This window comes from Etheostoma cragini, chromosome 22, assembly GCF_013103735.1.
Source record: "Etheostoma cragini isolate CJK2018 chromosome 22, CSU_Ecrag_1.0, whole genome shotgun sequence".
In the NCBI taxonomy this organism is placed as follows: domain Eukaryota; kingdom Metazoa; phylum Chordata; class Actinopteri; order Perciformes; family Percidae; genus Etheostoma; species Etheostoma cragini.
In genome coordinates this window covers 412,370-437,245 of record NC_048428.1, presented here as the reverse complement: position 1 = coordinate 437,245, position 24,876 = coordinate 412,370, and the positions used below count along the sequence as shown (strand labels likewise).

Below are 24,876 nucleotides of genomic sequence, written 5' to 3'. Positions count from 1 at the left end.
GTAGGCAAATCAAAACCCTTGCTCCCAATCCAGGGCTTTAGTTTGTTGAATTTGGATCCAGATCTTATTATGAGACAGTTGGCTGAGACCTAACAAACACATCATATCCTATATTGGTATATGTCGATACACACGTGCACTTTGAGCCACTTGATGTCAGTTTCAGACTTTGCTGTGTTTGCTGCTAACGTTACTTTTTTGTGATACTATGGTGTCAACAAGAGAGACTTTTCAAATCTGAGGTTTGACTAGCGGTTTTTGTACACAGTTACATTTGCTCTGGCACATACAGTACGTGTGGTAGTGATGGCCCAATAAAGCCTCATGGAGCTTTGTGAGTCATTTCATTTATTTTCTTAGCCCACTAGATGGCGATCTTGGTTTTAGAGGAAAAGGCGCAACGGCAATTCCGTGTGCTGTCTATGGAAAATTAGGAAAAAGGTTTACAAAGCTTCTTTTAATGTCTCCAATGGCCATTAAAAAAGTCGCAACCCCCCTCTACAGAACGTAACTATCTAGCAAAACACACTAAGCTCACGAAACGCAAATGTAACCGTCAACTAGACTGCTGATCAAATATGAATCAAGAATCAAAACATATTTAATTGTAGCTGTAATTTAAGAAAGTGTTTGACACGGCTGCCGTGGGTTAACCCTAATCTTTACCCTCCTTCTTCAAAACGAACCAAGTACCGGCCCCACTTGCTCCATTGCTCCAATTGGTTGTAGGTCTTTTCAATTACATCCAAAGGCGAGACAATTTACAAATTAGTCTGGCTATGCCTGGCTAGGTTGTACTCATTTTCTTCTTAACACTATAGGAAACTGATGGTTAATGAGATACAATGAAAAAGAGTTTTAGTATTCATATCAGGATTTTAAAGGAAAAAGAGCTGAACACTTCTGACACTACCTCCAACCCCTTGTAGCAACATGTGGAGGCACCTACATAGGTCAGCAGGGGACAATCCACAGCCCTGGCTTCCCAGGATCCAACTATCCCGACAGCTCCAGCTGTGAGTGGTATCTGGAGGGGCCCACGGGCCACTACCTCACCCTCACGTACGGGAACTTCAGCCTGCAGACCTCTTCAGGATGCTCTGCCGACTATGTGGAGATCAGAGAGTACAATGCCTCAGGTGAGGAAACAACGGGATCAAAAATAAAAGCATGACTTTTACAGTTGCTTCACAAAGATGCATCCATTGAAAATGTTTCATTCACACACACTCTGTTTGTGTTGCTAGCTTGCTTCTGTCAAGTAACTAGTGCATCGTCTGTCTGTGGCGAATAAATACGAAAAAATCCTTCCCCATTCAGCTGGACACATATAACAATGGAGAACAAAAGAAACTGGAGAGCTTCATGGAACTAGTGTTAGTGAACAAAATAATAAATCCAATAGACACAAAGGACACATGTAATTCATAGAAGAACTTTAAAACCAACTTCTTTGAGAATGCTCGACGCAGAAACCCGTTGAAGTTGGTTTCTAACTTAAATGAATTTAAAGCATTTTACTTTTTTTCTGAAGACGAGTGCCTTGGGCTTTTCTTTGATGTCTATTACATTTACTTCAATGTTTTTGAAGAAGCACTCTCTTTGTCACTGGTCATAATGCATTTTTCTTCATGTTATAAATGAATAGAAGAAAGGACAGGCAGAGACAAAAGCCATGATGTGATGCAAAGTTTCCTGAGTTGTTCTGTGTTCTGTAGGGCGTCTCCTGGGCCGGCACTGTGCCAGTAACCTTCCAGTTTCCATGGACACGTCTGACAGCTTCGCCTACGTCAAGTTTGTCAGCGACACCAGCGGCAATGCACCTGGCTTCAGTCTGACGTTTGAAGCCAGCGTTGAAGGTGCGATTATTTTCATGAGATTATTCTAATAGGATTCTTCTGCTGCACAGTCACAAACCACACTGCATCAACATGATATTTACACCAGCACTCAGGGTTCAAAATTAACTTTTTTGTCCACCAGCCAAATGGCTGGAGGGAGGTGAGAATGTATTCACTCACAAAATGTCAATAATCATGTTGAAATTCTGTTTTTTTCCTCTCAGTCTGCGGAGGAGAGCTGAATGCTCCCTCGGGAACAATCTCCTCCCCCAATTACCCCAACTTGTACCCCCACAGCCGGGTGTGTTGCTGGGAGCTGGTGGTGACACCCGGCCGCCGGGTCACACTCAGCATCGACGACCTGCGGCTGGAGGATTCTGGGACTTCCTGTGCATTTGACTACGTTGAGGTGAGTCCTTCTCCGATAATATTTCCTGATGTTTCATTACTTTTCTTTTTCCAGGTGAGCTTGCCTAGTCGGTCACCACAGGACTTCCATTAGTAATTAATCACTAGAGCTGGAACATCATGCTTTTCTCCAATTGGTTTGATTCTTTCACAACAAATGGGTGCCGATTGGTTTGGGATTTTCATGTATTGGGATTCTAGAAGCATTGTGCTGTGATAGTATTGAGTATTGTCCATGGATATTTCTTTATCCATCCATCCATCTTCGACCGCTTATCCGGTATCGGGTCGCGGGGGCAGCAGCTCCAGCAGGGGACCCCAAACTATTTCTTTATGCATCCAGGTAATTAAAGTTTCCACAAAGCTTTATTTTAAAAATAAAGTACATGTGGCCGGCTTGGCTCAGTTGGTAGAGCAGGTGCCCATATATGTAGAAGTTTACTCCTTGACGCAGTGGCCGTGGGTTCGACTCTGACCTGTGGCCCTTTGCTACATGTCATTCCCCCTGCCTCTCTCCCCTCTCTGTCCTGTGGAAATAAAGGCTAAAGTGCTCTTGGTGTAAAGCCACGCTCACACCTACATTTACAGCATAACTCCAAAGGAAGACTTGGTCCTAGAGACCCAGTAACCCAGCTGATGTCTACACCATAACCTCTGTGTGTTGTAGATACTGAACGGGTTGGCGGCCGATGCCCCGCGTCTGCAGAAACTCTGTGGTACGGTACCGGCAGGCACGCTGGTGCGCTCCTCCGGCAACACCATGACTGTTGTCTTCCACTCTGACGCTTCTGTGTCCAATGGCGGCTTCACGGCTTCCTACTCCTCCGAGGAGCCTGCAGGTTAGATAGTCCCTGCAACCAAAAGTCAAACTGAACCACTAGCAGTACCACGTATTTTCAATAATCAAAAGAAATATCATGTGTACCCATAACTAGACATGAATTGTTTCAGAAATAACTGCAAATTAACATTTTCAATGATTCCAGGATACATCTTTTAGGTATATCAGTGTCATGTGGCCCAGATCATGTAATAACACAAACACACAATAAACAACACCTCCTTATAATCAAAAAACATTTTTTCTAACTGTATCCCCCCCCCCCCCCCCCCTCATTTTTGTTGTTATGACCATGTATAGGGTCAAGTGCCAACCAATAGCTATTGAAATAAAAATATATAGTTTGACCAATAATCACTTATATAAAGGTTGACATATCTAAACTTAATCAACAATTCTGCATATCCATCACAAAAACAAGGCGTTCCAGAGCTTCTTTTATCCCTGTGGCCATGGAGGAGCTTAATTTACTTCATTAACGTTCTTTTATGTCTATTTGTGTGAGATAGCATGGATTAATATTTAACGCTGTAAGAAGGGAATTCCCCAGTGTGGGATGGTATCTTTTCTTATCATACCTAAGACAGTTTAATACAACAGCCTGCAAAACATCCTTCATAAATGTTCAGTTTTTGTTGAAGAAAAGTGATGATTATAGTAATTATGCAGGATGCAGTTTGTGCTGCTGTTGAATTGTAGTGTATTATACAGTTTGTAAAATGTACCCTAATTGTCATGTGTCTCCTATTGTGCTCCTACATTTCTATGTTGCGTTTCCTCAGAGTGTGGTGGAGTCCTGGACAACCCAGCGGGCGGGAACTTCACGTCCCCCGGCTACCTGGTGTCCAACTACAGCAACAACCTCAACTGTGAGTGGCTGATCCGGAACCCACAGCACGTCAACTCCTCTATCGTGGTACTGATAGAGGACCTGCACCTGGAGAACCACCAAACCTGTGACAGAGACTACCTCCAGTTCCGCTTAGGTGAGTGCCGCACAGAGAAACATGCATTTCATTTCTGTCATTCTGTTGTTTCAAAAGCAGTGTATAATATTAGAGGATATGCAATGCTGGTGTTTTGAAGTTGACAGTTCAGCAATCTCCACCCTCTTGGAAATCGTTGTCTGAAAACAGGCTGAGAGACTTTAAGTCAGACTTTTCCCAAATCCCATTTCTCTTCAAGCTGTAATATCTTAAGTTGACCGTTTGTTTACTCAGAGGAGAAAGAGTTATGACCCAAAAAGTCATAAATAAAACCACATCCATGCACTCAAGGTTGGTTACAGAAAATAAAAGGCCTTTAATTAATTAGGCAAGACATTCAAAAGTACTCCAAAGCTTGTTGGCCAACACACTTTGGTGTACTTTTAAGTTCAGTGCCTGGATATACAGTGGCTTGAATAAGTTCACATGGTGTTACAATATAGGGGCATAGGGATACACCCCCCCATGTTAAAATACAGGGGGCATAGGTATACACCCCCCTACGTTAAATTCCCATAGAGGCAGGCACATTTTATTATTAAAGGCCAGTTATTCCATGGATCCAGGGTACTATGCATCCTGATAAAGTTCCCCTGCTCTTTGAAATTAAATACCCCCTCCCCCCATATCATCACATACCCTTCACCATGCCTAGAGATTGGCATGGGTTTATTTCAGTTAGCCTAATATCTGGTTTGATTTGCATTGGGAGATGATTTTATGGAAAGTTCCCCATTGCTTGTTCCTAACTTATTCTAGCCGATGGATGAATGGATGTATGGATGGATGGATGGATGAATGGACGGATGGATAATATACAGTATGTCTTCATGGTAAACTTTCCACCCCCACCCTTAGGTGACCATGATGGGGAGCTGTTGGCCAAGTTTTGTGGGCAAACCGTCCCCAACCTTCCCATTGTGGTCTTCACCCCAGAGCTCTGGGTCCATTTCAAGACAGACACCTCCCAGGGAGACCTGGGCTTCAAGGCCAAGTACTTGTTCTCTGGTAAGACAGACATAGGGTAGACTTAAATGTGGCATTAACTTTGTCTAATCAGTGAAATTGTTAGCAGCAAAGTCCTTCTATTGATCATTTTCTCTCTACAGAGTGTGGAGGCTGGCAGACAGGAGAGGCAGGGGTGATATCCAGTCCTGGCTACCCCAACATCTACCCCAGCCCCAGTCGTTGTGCTTGGCTGCTCGAGGCCCCAGTAGGCCACACTATTAAGGTGAGTCAGCACCATGACCTGGTGCCTAGACTGAACTCAAACAATGGAGAGAGTTAACAGGGATATACTGTGTGCAGGCGGAAAAGGGGAATCATTTATTTTCACAATGCTGTAATTCCTTCCATAAGTAACGCAATGGCATGACTGTTTTGGTCATTGTTTCAACACTTTCTGTGATTAATATCTAAAAGGAAAAATCCTTTCAGATGGAAAATATTCAGACTTTTGTTTCTTGAAATATGAGGACGTTTTTCTTGAAATACTACAATTTTGTTCCTAAAATATATACCAACTTTTTTTCTTGTATTTTTCTAAATTTCCCCTAAAAATGTTACATGTTTTTTCTTAGAATATAACAACTTTTTCCTTTCTTTTTTGGGACAAAATCTTATTAAAAGGGGGTCTGTGATTAAATTTGGGTCAGTTCAGTGGTCCTTGACATGAAAAGGTTTGCCACCCACAGTTAACCTCCCAGTATTACCTTCAGCTGGACCAGCATTGATCAACAGCTGTGAAATACAGTAGAATCAGTTTGCTGAGGCAGAGATTACTGTTTGTGTCTCCAGATTCTGTTGATGTTGTTAAACCTGAGGACCTGCTGCTCAGTAGCCACCTAAGGTGTTAATAATTTCCTTGGTTTCCAACCCCCGTCTGACTGCAGCTAACCTTCAGCCACTTTCACGTGGAGCCCCACCCTCAATGTAACTGGGACTCTGTCACCATCTTCAATGGAGGCTCCCCCGGCTCCCCTGTTATTGGCCAGTACTGCGGGACCACCTCCCCAGGAACCATCCAGTCAGGATCCAACAAGCTCGCTGTAGTCTTCCTGGCGGACCATGTTGTGTCCGGAGGAGGCTTTTTGGCCTCCTGGTCTACTGATTCCTCAGGTGGGTTGATGCATTTACTGTGTAAGTGAAGCAAAATTATATCCCAAGATCAAGATTTTACTAAATTGGTGTGGGTGTGTGGGCGGGACGTGGATACCCCAGCTCCAATTCCCAATCACTTCTACACAGAGTCCATGTCTGGGACATTTTGTTCTTACTTTGGTACAGTAGGAGGAAGTGGAGACGTGTCATTCTATGCATTGTGCTGAATAGGCGTGTTGCAGAAGTTCTGTACTGAACTGATTAGCTGTGATAGAATTACATGCAATCAGGAGTACACATATCCATTGAAACATAGCTTGTTTCATAGGATGTAATCATCACAAACAAGTTTGGAACCACCCTAGAACCTTTGGGTCATTGGAGGCGGCAGTAGCGATCCCTTCCCAGCCCGTTTCTGCCACAACAAAATATTATGATGAGCCTGTGTTAATGATAGCATTACGTTGGGGAAATCCCTTCAGTTTCCAAGTAGACGTAGGTCCATACAAACTAGCCAGAGTATTATGAATCACTCAGGGTGAGACCGACCAGCAACCCTGTCAAAGAAAGCTCTGTCAATCCAACTGTATCAGTGTTATCAATCTTTAGGTCCGAATATTTGAATGATCGTTCATACATTAATGTGAATTTTTTTCCCTGTACAGGCTGTGGAGGGGTGATCCATGCTGATACGGGAACAATCAAGTCTCCAAACTATCCCCAGAATTTCCCGGCCAATGTGGAGTGTTCCTGGCGGATCATTGCCCATGAGGGGAGCCACCTGGAGATGAGCTTCAACAGCGATTTCCAGATTCCAGACAGCACCGGGACCTGCCAGAGCAGCTACATCAAGGTGCCAGCACTGAACCACAGCAGAAACATGTTCAAATGATGTAGTAGTAAGAGAATACAGACTGCCGTTTCTTTATGATGGTCACACCAGCTGTTTTATAGAGAAACTAGTCTATATCCAAGAAGGTCCATTTCAAGGATGGCTGCCGGAAATTCTACCGGATGTCCGTTACCTTCCTCTGTCTCTGTGTTGGTGTTCTAACCTCTGGTGGATTTCTGAGAACTATGGTTACCTGGTCCTCAAATCCTTTCAGGGTAAATCCAGACAGGCAGCTTGACTATCTGTCCAATCAGAGGACTATAGTTACCTGGTCCTCAGATCTCTGCAGGGTAAATCCAGACAGCTAGCTAGACTATCTGTCCAATCTGAGGACTATGGTTACCTGGTCCTCAGATCTCTGCAGGGTAAATCCAGACAGCTAGCTAGACTATCTGTCCAATCTGAGTTCTCTGTTGACGACTAAAACTACTTCTGAACGTACACATGTTCCACCAATACAAGTTCTTCTGGGGATATTTTGTAAAGGCACCGTGGCGCTGCCCGGTGCGTAGCGCCGCCCAAGACAATTGTGATTGGTTTAAAGAAATGCCAATAAACCAAAATGTGTTATTTCCCCAACCCCGAAGGCTATGTGGACTAGCCAGACCTTCCTCTGCAGTGCTGTGGAGGAGGGTCTGGCTGAGAAACTGATATTGCTGTTAATGTGGCTGCAGTTAAGCTGACATTAGCTTAAGATAATAAGCTAGTTTACCTAGGTGGACCTTTTTTAAATGATGTTGCTGTGTTCTGAGTTCTCAGTACAGCAATTTACTTTTAGTGAGTACATCACAAGGTTATCGTGACCAATAGAATTGATGCTGAGGTTGTTAAATCTGAGGACCTACTGCTCAGGAGCCACCTACTTTATTAATAAATTCCTTACAGAAGAAGAATAAAATTGATGGACAGGACATTTTAGCTGTAAAATCAGGGTTTGTTGCAATGCAGTAACAGAATCTTGATTCATATTTGATAAGCGCTGCCTTGTTTGACAGTTTGATTGCAGTTCACCAACAGTCATTGACACTGAGTTAAAGACCCCACGGTTCTTATTGGTTGTTTTCCTTTGGGGAAACCTAGTGCCTTAAAGTTCACACAGTTGCCTCTAACTGTGTTTTGAAAATGGCAATGTGCAAAAGTTGGCAAGTAAATCTGTGTACAGTGTGTACTGTATCTTCAAAATGATATTCCATTTGAAAACTGTTTCTGAATCAGTATGTATCTTCCTGTAGGTGTGGTCAGGTCCTACCCAAAATACCCAGGCTCTGCTGTCAACAGGCTGCGGCTCGGTGGCGCCGGGCCCTGTCATTGCTCCATATAACGTCATCACAAGCCGGTTCCAGGGCACTGAAGCCCCTGGCAGAGGTTTCTCAGCCTCCTTCAGCACCAGTAAGAACCAGGCAGTAGGGTTGTTTACAGAAGCCCAGTGCTATTATTATTATTGTGAACCTAAACTGATATGCTAGATTTAGCCCGTGGGCCATGACACGTGCCTTAGATGGTGGGTTATTCAGTGTTGGAGAGAGGTATGATGTGAGGCGTGATGCAAAGCAAGTGTGATGTCTTCTGTTCATCAGGGTGCGGTGCAAACTTCTCAGCTCCCAGCGGCCGTGTGGTTTCTCCAAATTACCCAGCCAACTACCCGGACTACTCCAACTGCAATTACACCATAGATGCTGGACAACAGAGCGTGGTCGTCCTCACCTTCAAAGTCTTCCAAGTAGAAGGCAAGTGTAGAATATGAATCATCCGCAAATCATCTCCCTTTTGGAACATTTGGAATTTAATGTTTTGTACTCGTTCGATAAACTGCTAGTTATGTGTTTATATGCTCTGTTTTTCTGTTGTCTAGCACACTCCACCTGTCTGTATGATGGGCTGAAGATCTACAGCCTGGCTACTAGTGGCTCTGCTATCGCCACTGTTTGTGGTAGCAACATCCCAGGGCCCTTCTTCAGCTTTGGCCCCATGTTACTCCACTTCTACTCTGACTCTGTGATTGAGGACCGTGGTTTCATGGCAGAATACAGTGCCATACGTAAGACATATTTGCTATTATTTTTTTTTTTTTTTTATTATTATTTTTTTGGGGCATTTTAGGCCTTTAATTGACAGGCCAGTTGAAGATATGAAAGGGGAGAGAGGGGGAGCGACATGCAGCAAAGGGCCGCAGGCCGGACTCAAACTTGGGCCGCTGCGTCGAGGAGTAAACCTCTATATATGGGCACCTGCTCTACCAACTGAGCTATCTGGGTGCCCATTTGCTATTATTTTATTGATGAAATAAAGCCATTGGCAGTTGTAGTGAACAAAAAACAAGATGGGAATGTTATCAGTCAAATGTATGTCGTTAAAGTTGGATTGGTTCACGGAATTTCACAACTGCGGCTAGTCCCAGGTGTGACCCTACAGGAGGCCCACTGCCATGACTTTTAGTGACGTAAACCAATGCAATGCTATGCAGTATTTATCCAAATCAAGTCACAGTAACAAAGTTGGGTACGCAGGGTTTGTATGACTTATGTTTTGAGGACATAAACCTGTTAACACAGTTAACTTGTGGTGACTCGCCTTCCTTTTGGGGACAAAATGTAACTCCCCATAATGTAAATCATTACATTTTAAGGTGAAGATTTGGTTTGAGGTCAGGCAATGGGGGTTAGAAGTAGGCAAGTAGCGGTTTTGGTTAGGGTCAGTGTCTAGGAAATGAATGTAAGTCAGTGTAATTTGATGGAGACACCACTGCGCGTGTGTGTGTGTGTGTGTATGTGTGTAAATGTGTGTAAATGTGTGTGTGTGTATATATGTGTGTGTGCACATGTGCAGCATGTGGTGGTTTCTTCAACAGCACTGCAGGTACAGTGAGCAGTCCAGCGCTCTCCATGACCAACTACCACCACAACATCAACTGTACCTACCATATCATGGTCCGTCAAAACCGAATCATGGATCTCAAGTAAGAGTGACAAACTGAAAGTGTACTTCAGACATACCCTTTTTTGTGATTAACATTTTTTTTCTTTTTTGAACAAAAATATACAACTTATAACATAAACATATCTATTTTTTTAAAAATGACAGACATTATCTTTTTCATTTCATTTCAATTTAGCATTCATTGGTACTAAGAAATCTATAAGCAATGTAAAGCGAGAACGGCATGGCAGATATAGAAAGGAAGAAAGACGATAGTGTGAACATAATACTCTATTATTCTGCTTATTATTGCCATATTCTAGCATTATGTTCTTGCTTGGTACACATAACCAAATCGAATTGAATGCCGCCATCTTTGTCAAATTAGGAAAGTAATGTAAATGTAGTAATGTAATGTTTTCTTTTTTTCAATTATTTTTGGGGCATTTTAGGCCTTCATTTTTAAAAGACAGTTGAAGATATGAGAGGGGGAATGGCCACTGCGCCGAGGAGATAGGCTCTAAATAGGGGCGCATGTTCTACCAGGTGAGCTGCCCGGGCGCCTTGAAAAACATAGTTTGAATTTTTTGTACTTTTTTTTAACACTAACATTTTTTTTAAAAATCAAAGTATTTCCTTGGACTCATGTTGTGTTCATACTGACTGTGGAAATTGGCTTCACGTTGCGTTACTCGTGCAAGTTTTGCTGAAATGGAAATATTTGAACACACACGGGTCCGAGAATGATGCAAATTCCTTGCGTTTGCGTCTATTATTGGTTTGGTATTTGCATCTTTGCATTAACTTTCACACGGAACGCAGCATTAGGCTGGATCAAGGTTGTACTGGACATGCGCTCTTGTGGCCACAGTACAAACTGGTGTCTGAACTTGGGTATCAGGCTGTCAAAGAACTTTAAAATCTCCTGCAAACTAGTTCTTTAAAAAAGGATCCTTTTCTCTATCCCTAGGTTTAACACCTTCCACCTGGAGGCTTCTTCTTCCTGTCAGTTTGACTATGTGGCAGTGTATGACGGACAGGACACCTTGGCGCCCTTGCTGGGACAGTTCTGCGGTGCAGTGCTTCCACCCGATCTGCGCTCCTCCACCAACCAGTTGTTCATCGTCTTCAAGACAGACGCGTCAGTGAATGGGATTGGTTGGAGGGCTACTTACAGTGAGACACTCGGTAGGTCAATGTTACTAAATGTGTGATGGAAGTTAAGGCACCAAATAAACTAAAGCTAAAACGAATTAGCAAATTAAACTAATGTTGACACCGGACCCTGCTATTAGACAGATATACAAGCAGAACGTATCATAAGGCCTTTATGATTCCATTTGATATTGCTCTTTTGAAGGCGCGGACTTGTCCAGTTGCCGGTCTGAGTCTCCACCAAAGCATCCAAGACCCTTTTCAGAAAGATTGAATTCCAATTGTTCAAATCAATACGATGGTTCCATACAATCTGTCCATGTGTTCTTTTATGGCTAGTAGTTGCCAGTGTCAGCCACTAGATGTCTCTCTCTGTGTTTAACAAAGGTTTGCAACTGAGCTGAATTTCTGTAAAAACTAATATCTGTTCCTTAAGCCTTTTTCTTTAAACCAAGAGCACCACAACGTGTTGCCTCGAGTGTTGGATACAACTAATGGTTCTTGAAGTTTTATTTGGACTTCCCTAGCAGTTACTCTAAGTGCTTTTAGATAGTTCATTCATACACTGTATGAATGTACATACATTTCAGATTATTCGGAACATATTCAACAGCAAATGGATGGACAGTAGTGATGGCCGAACGAAGCCTTGTCAATCATTGTCTTTATTTTCTGAGCCCACTAGATGGCGCTCTGTTCAACAATGGGTCCAAAACACACTGAATTGCCATTCCTTTAATCTTTTTCTTTCAACAAAGAGCGCCACCTAGTGAGCTCAAATCCCAGACTACTTGTCGGTGATTGGTTGGAATGGTTTGTTGTATTTGGGTGCCTATCCTGTGCCTCTAGTGTTTGTTGGACGACCCCTGTGTTGTCCCCTGAGACCGGGCTTGTTCACACGGTATTCAGGGGGCAGGCAGCTAGCGGATCAAGGAGAGAAGCCCACGATTTGAGACAAAAATGAAACCATGCAGGAATAGGGCATCTTTAAATGAAACTTCATGAGGCGTTTTTTGGCCATCACTATTGGACAGTGAAATGTGCATTATTGTTATAGTGAAAAGAAGTTTGTATCAACACTACAACACTTGTTTAGTATTGGATATAGTAAATTATATGAATGTATCATTTACTACGTTTTAGTTTTGAAGAGTGTTTGTCTGCTTGCAGGTCCAGCACAGGGATGTGGTGGCTACCTGTCCATGCCCATGGGCATGTTTGGTTCTCCAGATCCAGACCTGGATGGGCGCTACGAGCCAAGGTTGAACTGCCTGTGGACCATTGAGATGCCAGTCAACAATGCCATCAACCTGACCTTCACTTCCTTCGACGTTGAGAACTCCGCTAATTGCCGCTACGACTATGTCAACGTAAAGAACCCCCGGCCGTTGAAATACTAATGGCAGATAAAGATAAATCATAGCTGACTATGACACCAGATATTGCTATTTTGTGTGTTGCTGTAGCAACAATTCAAAATAAATTATTTCCAATTGAAAAATTATTATCATAAGATCATGGGTTAATGAACTGTAGGCAACAGAGACTGCATAATGCTTAATCAGTTGGTTAATAGTGTGAACTAATGATAACTAACGCAGAGGGATGTAACGATGCATCATGAAAGATTATAACCGGTTGAGATAAGAAATGAAGTGAGATGCAGTTATTAAACGGCCTAGGGTTACTTTATATTGCACAGCAGGGGGCGCCCGGGTAGCTCAGTTGGTAGAGCGCGCCCACATGTGGAGGTTTATACCTCAACGCAGAGGCCCAGGGTTCGAGACCGTCAATTTCCTGCATGTATTCACCCTCTCTCTGCCCTCTGCATATCTGTCCTAGTGAATAAAGGCAGAGATGCTCCAAAAAAATAATATTAAACAGCAGGTAGGGGTGTGCAAAAAAATCGATTTGTGAATCGTTATTTGGAGAATTCCAAAAGTCAAGTCATATTTTTTTAATAAATTGCAGCATGTCTACTGCAATCCCATGGTAGATGGATAGATACGTTATTGATTGAAGGGGAAATGTAAGGTCCCAGTAGCTTACAGATATCACACACAACATACATTATAAAAAACAACAAATAACAAACAAATCCATATGAATAATATGGATATGAATATACATACATACATGTACATACGTACATACATACATACATGTACATACATACATACATACATGCATACATGGGTATGCATGGGTAACAAAGTAACTACATTTACATACTGTGAATCTTTTTCTGAATTGAGAACCGTTTTTGAATCGAATCGTGACATTTTCTGAATCGTACGCCCCTACCAGTGGGTAATGTTAGCCTAGCATTAATTAGCTAGCTCCCAGTTAAAGTGTAAACAGTGTAAAGTGTGGCTGTATTTCAATGGAAAGGATTCCAACAGCAGGACGTACAACAGTCTGCAGCTAAAGACACTAGCTGCATTTTAAGACAGTATGGCCACTGTCGCTGTAAACAACAGAGACAAGACTTAATTAATGGTACGTTCAAGTCTTCTTCTTTTTTGTTGTTTAACAGCAATTGAATTGATTAATACAGTAAGTTATTGTTATTGCATTTTAAATAAGTCACTAAAATCACCACAATAAACAAGGCATTCTCTGTTTTATTTATCGTCTGTTATTTAAGATAAATCAATTTCAGTGTCACTTTGGATAAGAGGACACATCTGTTGGACAGTTTTATATACATACATATACTGTATATTAATAAAAAAAGGCCTTTTTTTCTACAGCTTATTCTGTTCAAAACAATTGTTAGAATTGTTAGTATTATCAGAGACTCCCCCTGAGTAAACCCCCGCACCCCATGTAGACTGAGTCCTTTGCAGAGGCCTGGGTTTGAATCCGACCTGCAGCCCTTCACTGCGTGCCCCCCCTCTTATCTAGCCACTATCAAATAAACGGGAAAAATGCCCCCTCAAAAATCCTAATGTGAACTTATAATTTTTACATCCCTGCTAACTAATGATCATTTTGGTAGTAGTATTATGCAGCAGAAGTAGTATAGTGGTATTACGTTATTTCAACGTACAGTAAGTTGTAGGTTTGCTTCTGTTTGGATTTCTGCAATTGATGATGCTACGTTTAACCCTTGTGTTGTCCTCCAGGGTTAAAAAAGGGACACAAATTTGACATTTTTGTCCCTTTTTCAGACTTTGTTTTAGTTTTCACTAACACCATCTTACTACCGCTAGTTTTACTACTTTTTGGAATTCACGGTCAATAACCCTCATTTATATAGAAGTCCTAATATTTGAGTTAAAAAAGCAGAAATAATGAATTATTTTGACTAATAGTTAAGATCAGAGGAATGAAAGTGATCAGTTTTATATGCAGAGAGTGTTGTAAGGAATCCAATCCATTTGTTGTGGTAATTTGGTTTAAAAAAAAAGAAGAAATATTTCAGATATAGAAATTTTTTTAAAGGGGTCAAATTTGACCTGATGATACCAGGAGGGTTAATAAGCAGAGACACTTGTCAGATTTGTCCTGCTTGTAATACTAAAGTACTGTAGGACAAACTACATTGGCAATACCACTTTGACTAAAATGGCTGCTTTTTGCTACTTTTGTTTATCAATGTGTGTGTATCCCCACCAGGTCTATGATGGCGACAACACCAACTTCCCCCTGGTTGGGACATTCTGTGGAAACACCGTCCCTGCTCATTTTATATCCAGTGGAAATCTCCTGACGATTCACTTTCACTCTGATAGCGTAGTGCAGAAAGCAGGCTTCAACGCTACCTACAGAGCTGTGCCATGTAAGACACGTCCACTCTTCTTACTACACTCTAAACCAGACTTAAAGCTGTATTATAGTATCCTTTTCCTTTTTTTATCTAAGACTGAGTGCATGTATGCGAATGGAAGAAGGATTGAGTGGTTGTGAGGTATGGGTGAATAGAAGGTAGGAAGGATGGCTTTTCATCTTATTTAGTATAGAAAATGGCAATTTGCACAGCTCTTTGAGTAACACATATATCATACATACACTACCGGTCAAAAGTTTGGGGTCACTCACAAATGTCCATTGGACTCCATTCTAGACAGAATCCCAGCTGAGATCAGTTGCCTTGTTTTTTTTAACCAGGGCAGCAGTTTCCAGATTACATTATGTGCTTACATCATTGCAAAAGGGTTGTTTAATGTTTTCTTAGTTAATTTTTTTAAATGATATCAGATTAGTAAACAAAATGTGCCTTTGGAACATTGGATGAATGGTTGCTGATAATGGGAAATGTAGATATTGCATTAATGATCAGCCACCCACCCAGATCAGCTGGTATCCTGTCTATAATGGAGTGGAATGGACATTTGTAAGTGACCCCAAACTTTTGACCGGAAGTGTATATTATACGTACTGTATATCATACATATAGCCCATTTGTTTACTGTACATTTGTCTTTTAGTTGTTTTAACCCTGTGCTTGCTGTTGTGTGTTTGTTGTAACTCTTGCAGAAATGTTACTCAGTGTCCAAAACAAATTTCAACTTAGAGAGACTAATAAACTTTTTTGATCATCTTGCTCACTTAAAACCAATACTTACCCAAAAACGAGCCATCAGCAGCTGCCTCATTGTCCAGGAGTCCAGTCACAGTTTACATATAGGGTATCTCACCTAGATTTCCACTGTCTCTGTTGCTGCTATACTTTACATGATGTGCATTTACCAAGCCTATGAATGTGCCTGCTCCCCCTCAGTGTTGTGCGGCGGGACTCTGAATGCCACCACCTCCATCCAGACCCTGACCTCACCTTTCTTCCCCAATGCCTATCCTCCTTACACGTCCTGCCGCTGGATCCTGGATGCTCCAGCCCAGGAAAGCATTAAAGTGTCAGTTGAGACTTTTGTCCTCCAGCCCAGCCAGAGCTGCTCCACAAACTACCTGGACATGAAGGACTGGCCTGTGGTGAGTGTCATGTTGGCCTTTAAATGTGGATACAGGAGGAGGCTCAGGCCCAGATCAGGTCAGTCCTGGTACGGGCATTTAAGATAAAAAAAGAAAGATAAGAAAAGGTAAACCTTTATTTGTCCCACAGTGGGGAAATTGCTGTTTGCAACACCAAAGATAAGACCAAAGATAAGTGTACAGAGATAGATAAGTGTACAATTATAAAAAATATATATAAATTTATTGACAACATTTACATGCACACTTAATATTCCACTATAATGTCACATAATAAAATACTGACAATATTCTGAATTGCATACAGGTCATGTAAACAGCATATTGGCAACATGGTGGGTTTCCTCCGGGTGCTCCAGTTTCCCCCCCACCCTCAAAAAACATGTACTAGGTTCTCTACTCAGTGCCCTTGATCAAGGTACTGAATCAGATCTGGAGTTGGCCCCTGGTTGTTGTGATTGGCCGCCCACTGCCCCCCTGAGGGAGGGGTTAAAGGCAGAGAATGAATTTCGCTACAAGTACAGTATGTGTACGTGACAATAAAGAACCTTTTACTTTTTATTTATATTCCTTAGCTCAGTCCATAAGGAGTTGGAATGGGAACCGGGGGGTGGGGGGGGCACTCTGGTTCAAGTCCCAGTACAAACCAAAGTACACAGTGTGACCTGGTAGCTGGAGAGATTCCAGTTCACCTCCTGGGCGCTGCAAGGTGCTCTTGAGCAAGGCACCGTATCCCCCAACCTGGTCCAGAACTGGCAGCCCCCTCCTGAGAGTGTGTGTTTGTGTGTGTGTGTGTGTGTGTGGGTGTGGGTGTGGGTGTGGGTGTGTGTGTTTCAGGCCTGTGTGTAGTGATTACTACCGAAAAAGAGTGTAAGGTGTAACTTCCCCTCTGGGGATCAATAAACAGTGAACAGTAAACTAATTAGAGTCACTGCACTGTAGTATCCGTCCTGTAACATCCATCCTGTAACGTCCATCCTGTAACGTCCATCCTGTAACACCCATCCTGTAATATCCATCCTGTAACATCCATCCTGTAATATCCATCCTGTAACATCCATCCTGTAATATCCATCCTGTGACATCCATCTTGTAATATACATCCTGTAACATCCATCCTGTAACATCCATCCTGTAATATCCATCCTGTGACATCCATCTTGTAATATACACCCTGTAACATCCATCCTGTAACATCCATCCTGTAATATACATCCTGTGACATCCATCCTGTAATATACATCCTGTAACATCCATCCTGTAACATCCATCCTGTAATATACATCCTGTGACATCCATCTTGTAATATACACCCTGTAACATCCATCCTGTAACATCCATCCTGTAACATCCATCCTGTAATATCCATCCTGTGACATCCATCTTGTAATATACATCCTGTAACATCCATCCTGTAACATCCATCCTGTAACATCCATCCTGTAACGCCCATCCTGTAACGCCCATCCTGTAACATCCATCCTGTAACGCCCATCCTGTAACGTCCATCCTGTAACGCCCATCCTGTAACATCCATCTTGTAATATACATCCTGTAACATCCATCCTGTAACATCCATCCTGTAACATCCATCCTTTAATATCCGTCCTATATTCTTGTGTTTCCAGGGAGACAATGGACAGTCACATAAGTTCTGTGCTTCAGATGCTCATCCTCCAGACTTCTACAGCTACAGCAGAACACTCCTCCTGCACTTCAAATCTGACACCTTCATGACAGGAAACGGCCTGAGGTTCACCTATCAGATCGCAGGTAGGTACCTGTAGTAAACCTGTGAAAACATAAATAACAAGTTATTAAATGTGTGCAAGTTTGGTTTGAAAAAAAAGAAAGATACGACACGATTTTAAACATATTGCAATATTCTGTGATATATTGCGATTTATAACTTTTTTACTAATTACAAATTGGATAACACTACGACCGATCACAACAACACACAGGGTGACGTGTCCAGAGTCCCGTACGCTTAGCTACCAGCGGAGCTAACTGCTAGATTAGACTTTCGTCATCTGTTCAACTCGCTTCTGGCCCCGCCCACATCAGATATCCCAATGTGATCGGTGCAGCTCCCATATGGCCCCGCCTACATCAGATACAGCGATGTGATTGGTGCAGCTCGGCTACAAGGACATAGCTAATAAGCAGCATTACTCGATGCCAGAGTACCTCACCTAACAAAATCCTATTGTGGTCTTGTGAGAACTCTGGATTTCCAGGGACATTTTTCATCGTTAGGAGCTGAAATCATAATAGCGATTCAAATATGATTAATTGCAAAGCCCTCTAAAATAGTAGCACATGATGGGTACTGAGGGGACTTGGTTCCAGAGCAGTGGTCTGACTGGGTCTGTGGTGGTGGTCTCCAGGCTGTAGCAGGACCTATGAACAGGAGTATGGCTACCTGAAGAGTCCGGGCTGGCCCGACGTCTACCCCCACAACCAGGACTGCACCATCGTCCTGAAAGCGCCCCAGAACAGCTACATCTCCTTCTTCTTTGACAGTTTTGACTTGGAGAGCCACAGTGAGTGTGGATTTGACTACCTGGAGGTAAAACAACCAACACACACACACACACACACACACACACACACACAGACATATTGGAATATAGGATGTAATCAAGGTTTTTATTAAACACAATGAGCTCTGCTCCACTTTATGTAATGTAATCAGAGGTCTGAGCACACATCCAAGACACTGTTTTCTTTTCAAATAGAGGTAACTTCTTGATTAATAAATATAATTAATTGGGGAATTCTCTCGATGATTTGAATTGAACACTAGAGTCATTTGTGGGTGTTTCTTTTAAGCTTTACACCAACCTGGCCTATTTTTAATTTTTTTAAGCACTACAAGACCAAAGTTATGTGCACAGGGATGTCTGTGTACTTTAGGCCATAAAGCAAGTCTGTGTACATTAAAGGGATACTTTGCCGATTTTCAGCCAACTTATTTAGGTTTATCTGTATAGGGACCAGTAAGTAGCATAGACCTAAACCACAGCATTAATAGCCTAAGTTAATAAGCAATGCAGGTCCCTAGATGGACTTTTTTAAATACAGTTACTCAACACTTACATAAAAGACATTAGAGAACAAAAACTCATGAATAGATGCAAAGCTTAAAAATACAGACTAATCCAATAAATCCCATACAACAGGAGCGCCCGATATAAAATATGTAAAATACATATATATATATATATATATATATATGGAGTTATGTAAATAAAATGCCCGGTTATTACAAGAAAAAAAATACTGTCTGAATTACATGCTCCTGAAGTCCAAAAGTACACATATCATTACAAAGGAATATAAGTAAAAAGTGCCACACTCATTGGTTAGGGTTAGGTTTCAGGTGTCATCACTGTAATGTCACTCTTATGTAGATACCTTCAAGTAAAGTGTTACCGCTCCCTAATCAAAAATACATGTATAATAAGTATGTGTAAATAATGTTATGGTAAACTCTCCCTTCTGATAGGCCAGCACGACGCTCTGGGCCTGTTGCTCCAACTACGGAGTGTAGTGTTCCAAACCGTTCCCTATCATTGAAATGGTGGACTGTATAGTGCTGGATGTGTTTTGTAAGCAGTTAACTCCATTCACGATATAGTCCAATATAAAAAAATACCCACAATGCATAGCTAGCGTAAGTATACGTACAACGAGCCACACATTTTACTCCCGTATTATGTGTCCACAGCGTTTTCCTAGAGGAGAAGAAGGAACAACTGAAAAAGTAAAATGCAAAATGCAACATGTATATAATATGCAACCTTTTACTCTCCTCCTGAGTGCTCGCTTTGTTTCAGGGACATATAAGAAGTCTTTTTGTTTCTGCTTGTGTACATGATGCTGGGCGTGTCCGCCATTGTCGCACAAATAATCAGAATCAGAATCAGCTTTATTCGCCATGTATGAGGACACATACGAGGAATTTTTCTTCGTTAGCATCGTTACTCACACTGTGCTTACACATATAAAACAACCAAAAGAGTTCTGAACTAGGAAATGAGAGGGATGAATAAATAAAAATAATAATGAGTTGTGAGAATGGGAATGATGAGTAAATAGTAAATAATAAGTGAGATATGAGAAGGATGAATAATACTAAATAAGTGGAATAATAAGTGGAAGTGGAAGACTTACTGGGTTATGGACCAGAACTGAACCTAAGCGCCCCCTCTACTGACACAACAGTGTTTTCACTCAGTGTTTTAAAGTCTGGTTTGGTCTTTCCTTCTATAGTTCACTATTTGATAAACACTATGTAGGGAAGGGTTTGGAACACAGTGAGTATAGAAGCTGGTCTCAAACTCAGACCGAACTGAGGTAATACTGTAAGACTACTCAGAGCTGATACCGAGATTCTCTTGCTGCCTACTTCTCAGAAAACACATTGTAGGGCTAGGGTTGGCCATCGAGAACCCCTTCCTACTTGGAATCAGTTCAAAGATTACTGTTCCAGTAGAATGTCTATTTTTCTTTTAGCATTGTTTGCAGATTTTGTCACTTGATGCTTTATTTTCCGTCATTTTGTTGCTTTTTTGTTGACATAAAGCCCTACAAAAGTCAGTTAGCCATGTAGAATTTACCAAATCAAGCACAACAATGATTCCATTTTTAAAAGACTTTCCTGTCTTTTGGGGATTGTGCACAACTAGGCAGGCGAGACCAAAACCTGCGAGGGGCCGGATTTGGCCCGTGGGCCTTGAGTTTGACACATTTTTAAATACTCAGAATCAGGTTTTGTTAAGAACCGGAACCGATTGGAAGAACAGGAAATGTAATCTGAATTGTTTAAATTGAAAAGATGCCCAAAGCTACACAAACCTCTCTGTTGTCTCTCAGATCCGTAACGGCAGCACAGCAGACTCCCCACTGATTGGTCGGTTCTGCGGCAGCACCTTGCCCAGCCCCATCTTCCCACAGTCCAACCAGCTCTACTTATACTTCAAGAGTGACTTCTCCAGCGCCCGAGATGGCTTCGAGGCCACATGGACATCCTCCCCTCACGGTCAGCTGAGTTATGTCTTATGTGGTAGTTGTTTTTTCTGTTTCTCTGTCTCAGTAAAAGCATCTTTGTTCAATATGTTTGTGTACCAGGTTGTGGTGGTACGCTGTATGGAGACCATGGCTCATTCTCAAGTCCCAACTACCCGGGCACCTATCCCAACGGCACCCACTGTGAATGGGGCATCGTGGCACCCAGAGGTCGCGTGGTGACCGTCACCTTTGCCCAGATCAGTATTGATGACCCTGGAGATTGCCAGAATAACTTCTTGAAGCTGTATGATGGCCCAGACGCCTCCTCTCTGCCTGTGGGACCTTACTGTGGAGTGGTACGTAACCCGAGCGAAACGTTGAGCCCGACTCAACTTTTAGAGAAATGCAACCCCACTCTGTGCTGTGGTGGCCAATCATGTATCGAGAGATCAGACTCGTCTGTGTGTTTTTGGAGGGGGGCGGGGGGGGGACGTCCAAAGCCGGTAATTGTATTTTTTATGAATGGGGTGTTTTAAGACTCAAGATGTAAATGAGCCCAGCCTCACGTGGAATGACTCTAATATCCTAGCTTAGCTGGAGGAATGAGATTCTGGTACAGTGTACAGCCCAGCGCTGCTAAATGGATGTGTGTTACACGTCTGGCAAGAAAGGGTTTTCTTCCGCTTGAAAAGATTTAAAAGGCAGGCAACAAAAGTATGGCAGTTGCATTCTAAAGTGCCGTTTTCTGCGGATATTTCTTTTCAACTAACAAAAGATTTAGATTTTAACATGTAAATTGTAATTTCCCCATTGGGGATCAATAAACAGATTAAAATTAAATGTGCTGTTGCTTAAATGTCATTTTCCCATTACGCTATCTGTCTAATTATTTAATAATAGTTACAGGCCTAGTTAAAAATGGTTTTTATCTACTACTTCAAGCAATCGGATATATATGAACTCCCCTTTTTGTGTATCTGTCATTAAAAAAGACACTTCTTGATTGGAGCGGAGTCTGAACACAGCAGACGACAGACAAAAAAATAAAACCCCATAAAACAACAAGCAACGTCTGTAGGCAACAGGCGATCATGGTCTGTCGCTGCAGCGATTCCAGAATGGTCTGTGCCCTATGTGCAGTAAATGCTTGAGCCACTGTTGAATGCCCTCTGCCCCCCCCCCCCCCCCCCCCCCCCCCCTCCTAATGGGACTTCTCCTCTCTGTGTTGTTTGTTCAGGAAACCAACATCGCTCCGTTCACCGCCTCCTCCCATCACGTCTACGTCCTTTTCCAAGCCCAGTACTCCACCCTGCCTTCAGGGTTCAGACTCACCTGGAGCAGCTGATACACACACACACACACACACACAAACACACACACACAAACATGCAGACAAGGACTAATGAACAACCTAATAAAGAATCTGTTGTGCATTTATTTTTACACCAAACCAATGTTATAATATAAATAAATCTATACTTACATAAATATGCTTTGTCATCCGTCTGTCGTTAAGATGTTTTCTATTAGTTTGATAATATTTCCTGCTCATTTTGTTCAAACTGCTTGAAATCCTAGTAGAGAGATACATTATAATAACATAATTTGATTAAAGAAATGATAAAGATAAAGTATCAGTCTGCCAGGCCTTCCTCCACAGCACGCAGAGGAGCGTCTGGCTAGTCCACACAGCATTCTGGGATGGGACCAAAACCTGGTCTGGTTTCTTGGCATTTCTTAAAACCAATCAGAATCGTCTTGAGCGGAGCTAAGCTCCGGACAGAGCCACGGTGCCGCTACAGTTTGCAGTTCCAAATAGGAGCGCGGTTGAAAGTTCACGGTTAGCTGCCGCTTCCTCCAGGTGGGAACTCAGAGAATCCAGTTAGCGCTGACAAACCGAGGAGAAGACAAAGACACGACGTCTGAGAATTTGAGCGGGGTGCATCAGTGTGCAGGACACCTCAGAAAACAAAACAGGAAACCTGTTGTTTATCCGAATGACGATTGAATGATGAAGTTTTTGAAAACGTGGTTGATAAGATAAGGTAGGGTAAAACTTTCACACAACATTTTCTGTAATCATAGCAACATAAAAAATACATAAAAACATGTGTATGGTCACCCAACAACATCTGGCACACCTTCCCGTCACACACACACATAGAGACACATACACACAGAGAGATGTACACACACACACACTGACACACAAGCACAGAGACCTACACACACTCACACACACACACACACATAGACAGACACACACCAACACATGCTATGCAGTAGAGTGAGAAGGGTTGAACAGTAAACACACAAGCCCTGTCAAGGCAACAACCAACTTATGAAAAATGATAAACGCCCACTAACATGTGTTTTATTCCTACTAATATTTCTTGTACCGTATATTGTATGTATGTATATTATATTCTAGTATTTCATTTATATGTATATTCTGTGCTGGGTGACACTATAATTTCCCGTTTTATTGGGATCGATAAATATCTATCTATCTATCTATCTGTCTATCTATCTATCTATCTATCTATCTGTCTATCTATCTATCTATCTATCTATCTATCTATCTATCTATCTATCTATCTATCTATCTATCTATCTATCTGTCTATCTATCTGTCTGTCTAACACAGTTAAGGGAGGTGTAATATAGTATAGATGATAAAGCCATAGTCGTAGTCCCTGATTACCACCACTGAGGTGCCCTTGAGCAAGGCCCTTAACCCCAACCACTCAGTGGCAGCAGATCAGACTGTGGTTGGGGGGGCAGCTTCCAGGTGGGAATGTGATCAGGTCGTTGTTGCAAATGAGAATTGGTTCTCAATCGACTTACCTGGATAAATAAAGTAGAAAAGTGATGGAAGGTTTTATAAAAAGCCATTGTATAGTATTTTGTGAAAGGTCTTGGTACATAGAAAGTCATAGTATAGTTTGACAAAAAAAAATTATAAAAGAAATCATAGTTTTGTATTTAAAACTAAATGTTAAAAAGACCATATTATAGTATGTCAAAAATAGTAATAAAAAATCCATAGAATAGTTTGTCAAAAAACTGATTAAAGGGCCATAGTGTCACTTTTGTCAACATACTATACTATCACTTATTTATCAGTTTTTCGACATACTAAATTATGATGTAACACTTTTTTTGACGTAGTCCTCTATGATTTTAATCACTTTATCAACATACTATACTACGAAATAGTATACTAGAAATACTAGACTATGGCTTTTTTGTCACTTCTTTGATATACTATAATACAGCTTTATTTGACATGCTCTACTTTGGCTTTTCATACTTTTCATACCTGGAAGCTACCCCCCCAACCATGGATTTTTCATGGTTTTTCCACATATTATGATATGAGGTAACACTTTTTTGACGTAGTCTTCTATGACTTTTTAATCCCTTTATTAGGATGCCATTCTATGGCTTTTTCTCTGTTTTTGTATTACTATTTTTGACAAATTATACTATGGCTTTTCTTTTTCAACACTGTTTTATATACTATGGCTATACTATATTATAGCTATACATAGTGATGAAAAAGCCTTAGTATAATATGTCGAACAAAATGATGAAAAAGCCATAGTATGGTATGTTGAAAAAGTGATAAAAAAGTCATAGTATAGTATGTTGAAAAAAGTTATAGAAAAGCCAATATAATATGTAAAATAGTAATGTAATGTATATTAATGTATAAACATCCATAGTATAATATGTAAAAAATAGTAATATAAAAAGTCATAGTATAGTGTGTTGAAAAAATTG

The 24,876-nt window shown here is 41.5% G+C and overlaps 1 protein-coding gene across 1 annotated transcript in view; it reads left to right on the top strand.

Annotated features, from left to right (window-relative positions):
• cubn (cubilin (intrinsic factor-cobalamin receptor)) overlaps nt 1–22,447 on the top strand; it is a 74,372-nt gene extending 51,925 nt beyond the window's left edge. The window contains exons 46-67 of the mRNA XM_034862168.1: nt 930–1,139; nt 1,719–1,859; nt 2,066–2,250; nt 2,917–3,088; nt 3,873–4,076; nt 4,935–5,084; nt 5,186–5,307; nt 5,969–6,194; nt 6,842–7,029; nt 8,301–8,457; nt 8,646–8,795; nt 8,921–9,106; nt 9,895–10,024; nt 10,955–11,172; nt 12,310–12,509; nt 14,761–14,923; nt 15,866–16,074; nt 17,703–17,847; nt 18,465–18,646; nt 20,956–21,121; nt 21,211–21,446; nt 22,328–22,447. Coding sequence (XP_034718059.1) covers nt 930–1,139; nt 1,719–1,859; nt 2,066–2,250; nt 2,917–3,088; nt 3,873–4,076; nt 4,935–5,084; nt 5,186–5,307; nt 5,969–6,194; nt 6,842–7,029; nt 8,301–8,457; nt 8,646–8,795; nt 8,921–9,106; nt 9,895–10,024; nt 10,955–11,172; nt 12,310–12,509; nt 14,761–14,923; nt 15,866–16,074; nt 17,703–17,847; nt 18,465–18,646; nt 20,956–21,121; nt 21,211–21,446; nt 22,328–22,435 — 3,848 coding nt within the window. The 3' untranslated portion in view covers nt 22,436–22,447. The remainder of the gene's footprint in view (nt 1–929; nt 1,140–1,718; nt 1,860–2,065; nt 2,251–2,916; nt 3,089–3,872; nt 4,077–4,934; nt 5,085–5,185; nt 5,308–5,968; nt 6,195–6,841; nt 7,030–8,300; nt 8,458–8,645; nt 8,796–8,920; nt 9,107–9,894; nt 10,025–10,954; nt 11,173–12,309; nt 12,510–14,760; nt 14,924–15,865; nt 16,075–17,702; nt 17,848–18,464; nt 18,647–20,955; nt 21,122–21,210; nt 21,447–22,327) is intronic.
• Nucleotides 22,448–24,876: the final 2,429 nt, after the last annotated feature.